Raw genomic sequence first — 14,768 nt, forward strand, 5'->3', positions numbered from 1 at the left:
AAAAATGTTAGAATTTGATATTGTAATTGTTGAAAAAAATGTCATCTTTGCAAAAAGTAACATAGAGATTTTATTTACTGATTTTGATTTTACTCGAAGATTTTCAAAAGAGCCGTTTAAAGTATTTTATTAAGAAGGATTTTCGAAAAATTGACAACCAGTTTTTTTTGTGATTTTTTTTTCTCTTTTCCCAAGAACGGAGTTTTTCGACTATTTCACTTTGCCTTAAAAACGACTTTATTTAAAATGTGTATAATCAATATTTTTCTTATAATTTTCAAATAAAATAGCTTAAATTTCAAATACGGTAACACAAACAAACTACATTGAAATTTATTTTTTCTATACTTTATACTCATAAAAATAGTTAAGTAATTTTAAGACATATATATTTCTAATTTGAGTTAATTATTTCCAGACTCGAAAAAGTTACAGATTTTTCAAACGCCATAGTAGAGCCAAAATTGTACTTTTTGAACTTTGCCTAGCTTTTCAAAGCTCAAAAATAATTTGCATTTAAAAAAAACTATGCTTTATGATTTCTGATATATTAAAGATTATGTGTTCCAAATTTGGTTTAATTATTTCAGGAGACAAAAAAGTTACAGATATTTTTAAACACCTAAATCAAGCGAAAATCGCACTTTTTCAACTTTGATTAGTTTTTAAAAGCTTAAAAACAATTTGAATTTCAAAAAAAAAGTAAATTGAATGATTCGTTATATAACAAAGGTAATATATTCCAAATTTGACGCAATTATCAGAAAAGACAACAAAGTTACAGATTTTTGAGACGCCTAATATGGGCATATGGGCCCACTGTGCAACGTACGAAACATACTTAAAATACCAAACATACGAAACGTATCAAATACATGAAATACGAAACATGCGAAACATACGAAACACACGAAACATACGAAATATGCGAAAAATACGAAGCATACGAAAGTAACGTGTAACGATATTATTGATGCGGGTACTAGTATCAAAAGTAACGTATACATGCGGGTACTCATTTTGTCGTTACTTTTACAGCCCTAGTTGAGTTCATTTTTGTTTATTTTTGTTGTTTGATTTTATGATTTGTTTTCTCATAATTTTATTTTTAATGGATGTGATTTGATTAAGTAGACATTTCGTTGTCTTTTTTAAGAGCGACATTAAAATTTTCATTCCGTATCAGAAATCCACTCAGCTTTTACAACATTCATTTTTCATTTAAATTAGGTAACGTATTTCTATATTTCCGGTCAAAATGGTCGAATCAAAATATATCTCCTTACTATCAACTACGCCACCTACATTAATTTCATTCTCACTGAACACACTCATCGCTCCACCACCAGCCACCACTTGTTTGACATATCCCATCAAAAAACTGACGTTTTACCTTTCAAAATTAAAAAAAAAAAAAAAACTACTGTCGTTTTCCAAAATTCAAGGAGTGACACTCCTAGCTATATAATCACTCCAAAAGGAGTGATTTCAAATTCCAAAATTGAAAAAGGAGTGAAGTTTTGGAGTGAATTCTTCACTCCCAAAATTTTGAAGGAGTGACGGAGTGATTACCAATACTTCTACATTTGACTTCATGGACTGCTTGTCAAATTGTTGGGTGGTTGTTTTAACTTTTTTTTGTGAAGGAAATTATATTTATTTACAAAAAAAATTCAATAAAGTATTGTAAAAAATCACTAAAAGTGAATTTAAAAGATTGTGTTATTATTTTATTCATTATTTCGTATTACAAACACATGCAAAGCAAACGTCAAATCACTCCACTTGTCAAATTCTTCGTGAACAAATTCCAAAATTGCACGAAAAAGGAGTGATTCACTCCCATAATTTTGGAAAACGACATACAAAATTTGCCAAATCAAATTCGTAAAAGAAATTTCCAATCCAAGTGAAAGTCTCTCTGTTTTGCAGAAAAAAAAATATAATTATTTCTACTAAAGAAAACTCCAATATCCTCAATTATTAACATTCTTTTATATTTAAAGTATTAGAATTATTCATTCCAATTGAAAAAAAAAAACTTCTTACAACAATTGAAAAATGTTTTAGTAGAAAGAAAATAGTTAAAAAATAAAGTTTTTTTCAGAGATACCCAAAAGAGATGAGAAACTTCTGACGTCATACGCGGTTTGCCTACAAGCTGCTTTAGACATTTTTGGATAAGTATGCGTGAAAAAATATACATTTTTGGCGAAGTATGCGTGAAAAATTGACATTTTTGCTTAGGTGTGCGGAAAAACACCGTGGCTACACTATGTGTGTTTTTCACATTTATTCACGAATACAAAAGAGATTACAACAACACGAAATAAACAAATGGGTTTTGGGGGGTAAAACGTACGAAAGTTTCCCATCTCCTTTGGGTATCTCTGGTTTTTTTGCTGTGTTGTCTTTTTCGTTTTATTTTTTTCATTTTATTTGATTTTATTTTAAAATACTTTTGTGCCAACGAAATAAGATATTAAAATAAATCTTCAAAATGCGTTCTTCTATTGAATTTGAAGAATGTTTAAAAGATTCTCCAAGATTCAGGTGAGCAATCACAAAGCAAAGAAAAAATCTAAAAGTTCTTAGAAATATGATCAAATTCTCATCATTCTCGCCAAACACGACTCAAACCCTATTTCTCTAAGCCGCTGACTCATATTTTTATTATTTTTTTGTATACACAAATAATGACGATAAATAAACAAACTTTTTTGTCGCCTTGTGTTTTTTTTATAGGCAATACATTTCCAAAGAAGAATCAGAAATCGAACATTTGGAACAACGTCTGGAGAAGATTATAAAGCTTTGCACAGTTGCCGTAGACTCTGGCAAGGAATATGTCAAGAATCAAAGGTTTGTTATTCTCCTTTTGTCTATGAGCACCTTTCAATTCTGCCACATGTTCATTTTGTTGAAAGAAAAACAAACTAACAACTATTCTTTTTGTTTTTTTTTTTTTATTTCTTGTATTTTAGTGCTTTTGCAATGTCGTTGTGGGATTTGCAACAGCATTTTATTGATAACAAGAACGCACACAACGCACTTGGAAAGATCATTCACTGTTTCCAGGTTTGTTTTCTGTTCCTTGTCTTCTTTGTTTTGAATTCTTTTTATTTGGCAAATCATTATCAACTAATTTATTACTTTTTTTTGTCTGTTTTCCTTCTTATCAATTGTTCTAAAGGAGATGAATAAATTCCATACAATTTTACTGGATCAAGCCAGTCGAACGGTGTTAAAGAACTTGAGTGTATTCGTCAAGGACGATATTAATCAAGTTAAAGATTATAGGGGACATTTTTTGAAAGTATCGGAAAACTATGACAACGCCCTTATAAAAAATGCTCAGGTTAGAATAATTAGAGAATTTGCAAACAATGCAAATTACTACTTGGTTGTTTGATTGATTTTTAGATGATTCATTTTTAATGATATACTGTATTTTTTTTTGTAGGCAAATAAAAATCGACCACAAGAAGTGCAAGAAGCTGTAAATATACTATCAGCATCAAAATCATGCTTTCAACATACAGCATTGGATTATGTGAATTATATTACATTAGTGCAATCGAGAAAGGTTCCATCTATATTATCAACGGTGAGTATGCAAACTTATTTCTTTACAAAACAAAATTTGTTTAACACAACTTGTTATCAATGCCGTCTTTACCATAAGGGCACACGGGGCCTGTGCCCAGGGCCCCCATTCTCAGGGGGGGCCCCGAAGGAACGAAAGTTTCTCTCACACATTTATTCTCAAAACATTTTTGTCGGGCAGACCATCTACCAAAAAATATGGCAACCAAACAATCAAATAAATTTTTTTCTACACCTATACGGAAAAAATATGTTTTCAAAAAGAAAACAAATTATATGGCGTTTTATGCGGACAAAATTTTAAATCCAAACGACCAAACCCAAATTCAATTTTCAAAACAAATTAGACAGTAAATTTTTTCAAAAAACAAGAAAAATATCTTTTTTTTTCCACTGTAGGTAAGATTATTTATTATTTATTAATACAAACAACGAATTCTCAAAACTGTCAAATTTGTAGTGCGTGTTAAAATCAGTGGGAAAATAATATGTAGAATCGTATTAAAAGACGAAAAAAGAATCAATTCGTCGGCAAAAAAACATCAATACTTTTTCCGTTGGAAAACGTTTAAGAAAAAACTATTGCCGGCTCGTCGACGGTACATCAATGTTTTGGTTGAATGGAAAACGCCATTGTACAACGGTTGGCACATCCAAACATTTTTTAATTTGCATTGCGAATTGCTCTCGTATTTAAAATAAGTAACTTTAAAAAAAATTGTTTTTCAAAAAAGAATTAATTTTTTTTTTGTAATCCAAAAATAATTTTTTTAAAAAGTTTTCTTAATTTTAATATCAGTTTAAACATTTTTATGCCAAAATTTTCATTAAAATCGGTTGTGTCGTTTACATTAAGAAATCGGTTTTATGGCAAGTAGGTACCGTTAATAACGGTCCAAAAAATATTTTTCTTATTTTAAAAGTGCGGCCTTCTGAGCAGCATTACATATTTTTTTTTTTTCAAAGCAAAATCGTTATCCGTTTTTGAGAAAATTGCAATATCTCGAAAACTTTATATTAGAGATATTTGTTGAAAAGGAGACATTAAAATAAAATTTAAAAAACGGCTCTTGGAAATTACTTACATATCGTCTGTACCAAGGTTTTAGCAAATTTATCAATCCGTTTGAGCTTTTTTTCCAATTCTTCAAACTGAAACTTATAACGGATACCAGGGTATAATTATTATTGGCAGTATAAAAAGTATACAATTATTGGCAGTGGCAACGATTGATGTCTCAATGCACGTATTATTGGCACCCCCTGTCAATAATAAAGACACTAGGTACTTTATATAGAACGATATATTGGCATTGGCACCCCTTTTTAACCAACCATTGCCTTTAAGCCAACCATTGTTCTTATTTTACTTTCCAAAAGGGCCCCCAAATTCTTGTGTGCCCAAGGGCCCCAGGATAGTTAAAGACGGCCCTGCTTGTTATTAATTGAAGGTATGCATATTTTTTTTTTTTTTGAATTGATTTTTTTTTAATAGATAGTCACGATGAATCATTTAAGGGTTGAGGTAACGATAGGTTTATTAGAATGACAAGTTTTTGTTTCGCAAATCTTCAATCTAGTGTAATTTTAATTACATAGCTTGTTATGCTCATAGCTGCATATGAACACAATTTCTTTGAAGTTGTTTAAAGTTTTTATCTGATGATTAAGTTCTCTTCATTATAAACATTTTGATCTCTTAAAAACTTGTTTTAAAAGTAAGAAGTTTTGATGGTTAGTCGTCTTGTCACGAAATGACCAACAAGTATTTTCAATACTGTCATCACAATACATAAAAATCATGCATGTGCTTTTGAACAATTTGAAGAGTTGATTGATATTTCAGACTTTGAACTATAGTCGAATGAGTTTATCACTTAACAGGATAAGATCTAATTGACGCAGAGAATACTGCTGCTGTTTTGTTTTTCTAAAAAAATTTTGTTTCTTTTAGTGGTTCTCAGCAGAGAGAACTACAGGGACTATGTATGATAAAGTTTCTGGGTCGACTACAATTTTTTGTTCTAGTCCTATTTTTTCCATGATAGTATTCCGAAGGAATCTCGTAAATGCTTTATTAAGTGTATGTAAGCATACATTAGTACTAACTCATATTTCAAGTTATAAGAAATAAAAATGCACACAACCTTAGTATGATTGCTTTCCATAAATTTGTCTTGTGATTATTCATAATCACACGCCTAAGGTCCATTTTCTTCACTCGGAGTTGAACAAAACTTGAGAATTTTTATATTAAAAATTCTCAAGTTATGTTCAACTCCGAGTGAAGAAAATGGACCTAAATCTATTTAGAAATCGGATGCCATAATCTTGTCTGTGAAGAACTTAACCGGACTTGGTGGGTCTCAATGTTGAGGTAGCGATTTTAAGCATCACTTAAATCAAAGTTTTATGAGCAGTGATATAAAAGTTAAGAAACGAAAAATCAAAATATCCGTAAAAACTGATAGGCAACTAAAGTTTTTCTTGTTAAAAGTTCCCTTTGCAACTCCAATACTATTTTTGAAGATTTTGAACTTCCTGTATTAGTACGGTACAAAAGAGTTTGAGAGGATTTGGTCTCTTTATTCGACCCGTCAAAAAACCGTTACTTCTTTAAATTGTAAAGTTAAAAAAGAAAATATTAATCGGGGTTAAAATGTTTGCTTTTAATTGATAAAAGCCAATCTGGATGATCGGTCATGGTTTGGGGCTATTTTGCAGCTGTAGGATGTAGCTCTTTACATCAATTCAACGAACTTATTAATAATTTCATCATCAGTCTTCCATCAAGTTATAATCCCGAAAATTCTAAAAATATTTAAAACGGTGTTTTAAAACAACCAATACCTGCATTTTAGAACGATGCATCCTATACAATTTAAGTCAATTGTGTGATTGGTATATTTTATGGTTCTACTATAGTAAAAAAAAAAGGACCGACGAAATAATCTCAGAGTTTTGGAAAACATGAAAGATGATCGAATGTCTAGTCAATGGAGGAACATTTTATTTAATCTTCAAAAAGAGTGTAATTATAAACTTTCAAAAAAATTGTATTGAACAAAATAAAACAAAAACAGAATCGTATCAAAATGAAGGGTTAAGAGGAGAAACGGCATATGTCCACTTTTTGTCAAAAATAAACCAATGATGAGGTCTTGTAATATTTACTTAGCACTATCTGATGTCATTACATTATACATTTATAAAATAAATTTAAGCCTTGCTGAAAAAATAAATAAATTGTGTGATTTTAGTACTAAGTTGTATGGAGAACAAAATTTTAAAATGCGTTTTTCTCGAAATGAGTTGGAGTGGACTATTGCTGTTCTTCCCCTGGACCCTTCAAATGTTTCAAATAACAATTGAGGATACATGTAGAATTAAAATCCTTGAGCGATTTGTGTTTTTCGAATGTAAGTCAACCACAGATGCAGTCCAAAATATAAATATTATTTTCGTGATTCTATAGAAGATTTTCATATCGTGTTGGGGTAGTTCGATTGTACCTACCGGGTGTGACAGATTTACTTCATTTTTACTTGCGATATAGGTACTATATATCAAGTTATGCATTCGTACAAAAAAAAAAGTTGAGATAACATTTTTCCATGACATTACGATGGTAGACAATGCCAAAAAAGGGGGTCCCGGAAGTCCGTCTGTCTGTCTGTCTGTCTGTCTGTATAAGGAGCTACAGCCTAAACGGATGGACCGATTGATGTCAAACCTGGTATGCAGCGTTATTTGGCGACTCTCCAGAGGGGTTTTTGGAATTAATTTTTTTGGACCAAAAATAACGGTACTTGTCATATACCGATTTTAGTAAAATTGAAATATCTCGAAAACGGCTCCAACGATTTTGTTTAAAAAATTCAAATGTTAGTTTAAAGTTTAGGTCTATCTTTTAATGAAAAAATTTTTTTTTGAAAATCATTATTAACGGTACCTGCCATAGAACCGTTTTTTTCAAATCCGATTATCTCCAAAACTGCTTATTCGATTTCAACGAAACTTTTTGTGAAGAAGCATTTATATAATTTAAATATAAGCCAAAAATAAAATTTTGGAAAAAATAATTTTTGGGTTTTTAAAAAAAATTTGAAAATTTTTTTTTGAAAAATCAAATTTTCGAAAACGGTACATTTAATTCTTTTGAAATTTTGTTTTTAGATGTTGATTAGTGATTTCTACAAAATGGCATACCAATTTTATTTTTAAACTTTTTTTCCAAAAAATTATTTATAAAAAATTAGTTTTTAAAAAAACGGCTCTAACGATTTTGAAATTTTTTTTTCTAAAAATGCATGTTAATATATCAATCAAAACTGCATACTTGTTTTGGAGAGCAATTTAATTTCAGATTTTATTTAATTTTTTTTTTTAAACGAATTTTATTTTTTTTTTCCAAATTTCTATATAAAAAGTCTTAAAAATTTAAACAACTTTAACTCTAAGAGCAAGTTCGTGCGACCCCAGTCGTGCATTTTATTTGTTCCTGGCTTGAGTACTATTCACTAAATAAAGTATTTAATAGCTTGCACACCTTACTTATTTAGTTGTAAGTATATGTTTAAAATTACATTTTTTTAACCTGTCTTTCAACTCTCAAACTCTTAAGATAAGATGTAACAGGTGTGACGTTAAAAAATCGGTTCGGTGTACTTTGGTGACTTTGAAGCCATATTGTAGATTTTTGAATGAAAAGTCGTGGGTATCGTATATAATATGAAAGGAGATTTAATTAAGCTGCCAGGAAGCATATATTTCTAGGGAATTAATAAGAATTTTATAACAATTCAAAAAAAAATACGGGTGTGACTATTTTTGTAACGGGTGTAACAGTGTCACACTGTAAGAAAATATGTATTTTTAAAGTACATATATGTACATATAAACATTAAAGAAAAAATCTATAAATTCTAGTTTCAAATATTTAAGCACTATTTACACAATAAATAATTTCTTAGGATCAGAATCTCAGTACTTATCAGAATAATTGACTCGAGCTTTTTTTAAGCAAATTATTTCAATGTATGATAAAAATGCCTAGGCGTTCTAGGCGTTTTAAAAAAATGTCGGCCTTGGAAACTTTTAGAATGCTAAGTTTTCCCATTTTTTACCAAAACATTTCTCATTTTTTTTTTATTTTTAAATTGAGGAATATAAAAAAAACTGAACTAATATGAAATTGTTTGACTTGATTGATTTATTAAGTTTAATAACCCATTTAGGGAGTCTCCAACACTCAAGTGTTTTCACATAAACTTGATACTAATCTTAGAGTTTAATTTAGCTTGAAAAGGTAGGTACTTTCATAGATAAAACTTAATACTTTGTGGTCTAAAATGAATGAAATTCTTTTTTTTCATTTTTTAAATTAAATATCATACAGATAAACTATCAATCTTGTTTTAAGATTAGATTACTATGCTTTTATGCGTTCAACAATATAATTGTGCTATCTCCATTCAGATAACAACCAAAGAAAAATCAATAAAACTGTATGACTAATATATTTTGTTATTAAAAAATTAACTTGTATCGAATAAACAAAACCACATTCAGTTCTAAATAACGTTTATACTCATGTTACAGCTACTTGACTATTACCAAGCTTGCGGTACTTATTATCACCAAGGCTCAGATCTCTGCAATGATTTTGATGAATTCTTCAAGAATCTCTCAGACGATATAAATTTACTTCGCACAGACTACCAACAATTGGAGAAATCAATGCAGAATCGCCATTTAAGTGTGAATAGTTTCAATGACAACAATACCAATAGTTCGTCAAATAAACTCGAGGGATATCTCTTTAAGAAAAAATCCAAAGGTTTCAAAACCTGGTGCCGACGATGGTTCTATTTGAGTGATAATCAACTTGTATACAGGTGAGTCACTATTTCAAACATAAACTAGCTTTTGGAAAGAGAGTTTTCCAAATTATATATTTCATTGCGACTCATAAGTGATTTGACGAGTTTCAGAAAGCGATCCAATGAGGATTCATTTTCGGTTATGGAAGAAGATCTGAGAATTTGTACAGTGAGACCCGTAAACGATGGTGATCGGAGGTTTTGCTTTGAAGTTATTTCTCCAACAAAGTGAGTAGTGGAATTGAAAATGTTTGAATTTGTATGATTTTTTCTTTTTTTTTTAGGTCTCATACACTACAGGCAGATTCGGCAGAGATGCTACAAGCTTGGATCGGTGCACTTCAGAGAAGTATTGGCGCTGCAATTCAATATAACAGTATCAATTCAAAACCCCAATCATCTCTGCCTTCAAATGCTCTGAACATAAAAAGAAGGATGTAAGTTGAAACAGTCAATCATTCAAGTCGGTTGATTTATATGTTATTTTTCTCTAGCCACTGGGAACAATTCTTAAAGATTCCTGGTAATTCTCAATGTTGCGATTGTCGAGGCTCAGATCCTCGATGGGCTTCAATAAATCTTGGCATAACTCTATGCATTGAATGCTCTGGAGTTCATCGCAGTCTCGGAGTTCATTACAGCAAGGTGCGTTCACTCACCCTCGACGCTTGGGAAGCGGAAAATGTCAAAGTAATGATGGAATTAGGCAACGACATTGTCAATCGAATCTACGAAGCTCACATTGATGAGAGCAGCAACTTGAAGCCGGCTACAGAGAATTGTGATATTAGTGTGCGCGAAGCTTGGATAAAAGCCAAATACATTGAAAAGCGTTTCATTTGTGGAATGCCAAAGGTTGAAGAGCTAGAAAATATCGAATGTTTTGGTGCCACTGAAGTTGCAACAACTCGCAAATGGGGTGTTAAGAAATTTCGACGCAAGTATCCAAATGGATCGAGCTCAAAGTCGGATGGTGATGATGAGTCTTTAAACATTCCATCAATGTCGCTGAGTATATCACGAGAGGATCTAATGATTATTGGTGATAATTTAAAAATAGAGTCATGTGATCAACCAGGAATTCTTGGTTCTGATCAGGAATCGACAGAGGGTGAAGATGATTATATTGTTGAGGAGGAACGTTTCGAGAAACTTACTTCGAATCTGTTATTGTATAAGGCTTCAGGGGTACATAATTTGCCAGTTATGTGTATGGCATTTGCTTTAGGTGCGGATAAAAATTGGAAGAATTCAGAAGATTCGAATAGGACGTACTTACATCAAGCGGTATTATCGGTAAGTTTTCTTATGTTTGATGTTTAACGTCAGCTTTCTTTGAATTATTTGTTAAGTGTCTTCCAAGATGATTGAAGTTGTTACCATTTTTTCAAAATTACAAAGAAAAAACTCCGCAAAATACTAAATTACGTTTGGGCAGGTGTTTCACAATAATTTTTGTATTTTTAATGTAATGTGTGTGAAGGCAAAGTCAATCTATGCTATCCTCGACGAGATATTGGTTGTATTTGGCTGTTTTAATTATTTTTGATAAAAATGCTTTTGGTAATTGACCATCTGGAGAACCATGATGGAGAAGTTCAAAATAGTAGTTTCCGTATAGCAATAGAATGAGCTACAGCCCAAACGAGTGAACGAATTTGTTTAAAATTTGATGACGATAATTCGTATGTAATTTTTGTCTACCTGTTGATGAAGTTTGACGGGTGGGCTATTTCCATTGAATCCTGGTATCCATTTTTGGTACTCTGTAGAGAAGTTTTTGAACCAAATATAACGGTTTCATAACTCTATCAATTTTCAAAACTAATAGTCTAAAAGCCCATAGCAGATTTTGGAAGTGGAAACTCTCTGGGGAGAGTTAAAAAATGCATTATTTCGATTTCTGTGTCGAGTATTAATGAATTATGCTGTTGGTATGAACTTCCTTTAGGAAATAAAACTAGAACGTTTCTGGTCAAAAGGCTTTTTAATAATATATTAATAATTTGATTTTTCATTACAAAACAAATTAAGCAAAATTTAGTTTTAACAAAATTTATAAACAAAGTATAAATTCTTTAAAGTAGTATACACTCTGAGAGCGTATTTTCAACAAGTATATAACCACTTTAATTCATATAGAGCCCAAAGAGAGTGAAATCTTGAAGTTGGGTGTCAGGCTTTTTATTCGCGGCATTCCCCCTGCCAGACGTTCCAAAAAATGGTAAACGAAAATCAGTTTTTGATGCCACAAGTGTGATATACCAAAAAATCAGAAAAAATACCACGATTACAAATCCCAGACGTTTTATTCGAAGCATTTTTTACCGTACCAGACGTCATTAAAATTCTGAAATGTTCTTTCAGAAACGGTATACGAAAATTTTGTTATTCCTTAAATATAACCATAAGATGGTCACTCTTTGAAAATTACAAATACCTCTCTATAGTGAACAAATTAGTCCCAGACGTTTAAACCGCGAGCTTACCCCCACCAGACGTCCTTGAAGTGTCCCGAAATACTGAACTTCTAACAAAACTCGAAAATTTGTAACACGTCATTGAACAGCTTATTTAATGAACAGACTTTTTCGAAAACGACACCATAAATCATATGTAGTTCCCTCTTTTCAAATACGCCAAGAAAGCTTTTATCCACCTGTGAGAAAGTCCATACCCATCCAGCATCCACCATACAAAATGAAAGATAAAAAGTGTATTCCTCAATTATTTTTTCTCAGCGCAAAGAAGCTACTATTAGCAAGAGATATTCTGCGCTTGATTTCGGTACATATGTCATCCTAAGTGGCTTTGAATTTAAATGTTGAATTCGCGGACTTTGTCCACAGATTTTACAATAGTACATTTTCCAGGCTTAAAGCCGAACGGAAGAGTTGGTACATACTCCGTGTTTTAGAAGCTCTATCATTATAAGTTCTTTATAAGTGAATTATGTCGTTGATTTCTTCACAATTCGGTAGATATGTCGTATTTAATCTTTTCCAATCCATCTCTGTATCTCCTCTGTTCACACTTTTTTTGTTGATTTTACTGCTTTATATGATTTTTCAATATACTGAGGAGTACATCGATATACATCGAAACAGGATCGAAAGAATAGGATTTGACGAAGAGTTTTAAATACTTTTTCGGATATGTCATCTGTTTTTGATGCGAATTTTCCTAAATCTCTATTTCCCATCGGTGAAGGTCAATACTTTTTATTTAAAATTTTTCCCATAGAAACTTTTTCTAATATTTTCGCTGTAATCAGAGCTAATGTAGATTAAAATCATGCAATAACGCTTTCAAACTTATATAATGTCCAGATTTGAAATCCATGTTTAAACTTATTGGTATTAGAAATCGGGTTTCATTTTATTTTTATCATTTTAACTTAAAATCAATCATAATATTAATAAATATACTTCTTTTTGTATTTTCTTTTCAGGGCTCGGTAATGGCTTGTGAATTTCTTTTACTTAATGGAGTGCCAATCGATGTGATAGACGACTTTGGCTATAGTGCTCTTCATCTATCCACACAAAAAGGCTGCATTGCACAAGCATACCTTTTGCTAAAGCACAAAGCCAAATATGATATCGTTGCCAAGGATGGAAAGAAACCTCTTGATATTGCTGTTGACCAACGAAATGCTGATATTGTTACATTGTAATTTTAACAAAACAAATTAAATCAAATTTCACTTACTTTACTCATAATTTAAAAATTTTAGATTACGATTGACTCGACTTAACGATGAAATTGGTCTTAGCGATGAGGGCAACGGCGAAGATGAAACTTACAAAGATGTAATGAAAGACTTTTCCAATTTCGCCTCAAGTCAACCAAGAATGTTAAGAAATCGCACCGATACCAACACTCTCGAATCACAAGCTTCCTCTCTAACGAATTCCGATTGACAAAATTGAATTGATAAATAAGTAAAACAAAACAAAAAATGATGCTTAAGTTGCACTCGCTATTCCAAATAAATTGAGTTGCAACTGTGCCACATACACACCCCCTATCTGCCAACTCTTTATACCATTTAAACCAGCGCCTTTTATTTATCCTGTTAGTTCCTTAAGTATGATTAACATTTGTAGCTAATATGCAAATGCAATACAAGCTTAATTATTATATCCTTGTTGTGTTGATTGTAGAACTTGATAGGCAAAGAAATGAAAATGAGATGAAGAAAAAAACTGAAAAAGACGAATGAATCTGTCGTCATTTTTCGCCCGAATAATATAACATTTATATATATTTTTGATATTAAAACAAAAAAAAAGGTGTTGCTTCGCCGCTCTTTTCCTTGTTCTCTTAAGTAAACTACTCTCGTGATTGTTTAACAAAATATTATTTTTACTTTTTATATATCTCAATTTTTTTAATTAATTATTATTATTCTTAAGATTTAAGTTGTAAATTGTTGTATTTATTCAATATACGTTAAGTGTCTGTTAAATATTTTATACATATTTTTGCAAGCAAAAACAAAAAAAAAATGTGTTTGTATGTCCTCTTTTTGTGTCTCTTCAAGCTGGCCAATTTACATTATGTTAATTGATAATAATTTTTATTTTTTTTTTTAAACACATGCATTAAATATAAATAAATATTATATATACTCACATTATTATAATTATTATGATTTATTGTTTCCTTTTTGTTATTATTGGAAAATAAAAATTTAAACAATTAAGATCTATCAATTACCTAGATCCTAGACATATTAAAAAACAAACAAAATATCTGTTGTTTTTTTTTTTGAGAATGTTTTTTTAATGTGCCCACTTTACACACATAAATCATAACCCAACGAATGTAATAAAAAACATGCCTGCTAACAGTAACTTCAATTAATTTAATTGAAATATTTAATCGCACATTTATTATAGTGACAAAAAAAGAAAAGATTTTCTTACAGTTAACCTTGTGGCAGGTATATTTGTTAAATAAAACAAACAAAAAAAAGAGGATAAAAATAATAATTTTTAAAAAATTATTAAAATAAATAAAATTAATTTCCTTTTTGAATGGCCAACCTTTGTATGAATAAAAAGAATAAACAAAAATTTTAAACAAAAATAATAATACAGTTTTGTAATTTTAAAAAATATAAAGCTTGAATTTCTGCGACTGATAAAGTTGTATTGGAAAAGCTAGCTTGGGATGTCAAGAATTTCGACGTAGAATAAATTTAAGGGCATACTAAAACATCGCATGATCTTCAAAAATATTTTTACAGTGGAACTCTTAAAATGGAAAAAGGAA

At 30.6% G+C, this 14,768-nt stretch overlaps 1 protein-coding gene across 2 annotated transcripts; it reads left to right on the forward strand.

Annotated features, from left to right (window-relative positions):
* Positions 1–1,899: 1,899 nt before the first annotated feature.
* LOC129914337 (arf-GAP with coiled-coil, ANK repeat and PH domain-containing protein 2) lies at positions 1,900–14,408 on the forward strand. 2 transcript variants are annotated; one of them, XM_055993531.1, is made up of 12 exons: positions 1,900–2,098; positions 2,395–2,553; positions 2,746–2,862; positions 2,985–3,078; positions 3,194–3,358; positions 3,464–3,607; positions 9,208–9,503; positions 9,582–9,716; positions 9,773–9,925; positions 9,983–10,784; positions 12,940–13,160; positions 13,225–14,408. In XM_055993531.1, exons 2-12 carry the CDS (start codon positions 2,501–2,503, stop codon positions 13,409–13,411), a joined length of 2,367 nt encoding a protein of 788 aa, XP_055849506.1. In that variant the 5' UTR covers positions 1,900–2,098; positions 2,395–2,500; the 3' UTR covers positions 13,412–14,408. The 2 variants fall into 2 exon arrangements, with proteins under 2 accessions (XP_055849506.1, XP_055849507.1); XM_055993532.1 differs by having other exon boundaries at positions 1,901–2,098; positions 9,600–9,716.
* Positions 14,409–14,768: the final 360 nt, after the last annotated feature.

This window comes from Episyrphus balteatus, chromosome 3 (genome assembly GCF_945859705.1).
Source record: "Episyrphus balteatus chromosome 3, idEpiBalt1.1, whole genome shotgun sequence".
NCBI lineage: Eukaryota > Metazoa > Arthropoda > Insecta > Diptera > Syrphidae > Episyrphus > Episyrphus balteatus.

Bases quoted from the DNA above. Each gene is read 5' to 3' on its own strand.
- LOC129914337 (XM_055993531.1), top strand. From the start codon at position 2,501: ATGCGTTCTTCTATTGAATTTGAAGAATGTTTAAAAGATTCTCCAAGA. The intron at 3,608-9,207 runs GTGAGTATGCAA...CTCATGTTACAG, and splicing joins TTCCATCTATATTATCAACG to CTACTTGACTATTACCAAGC. The intron at 9,504-9,581 runs GTGAGTCACTAT...GCGACTCATAAG, and splicing joins GATAATCAACTTGTATACAG to TGATTTGACGAGTTTCAGAA.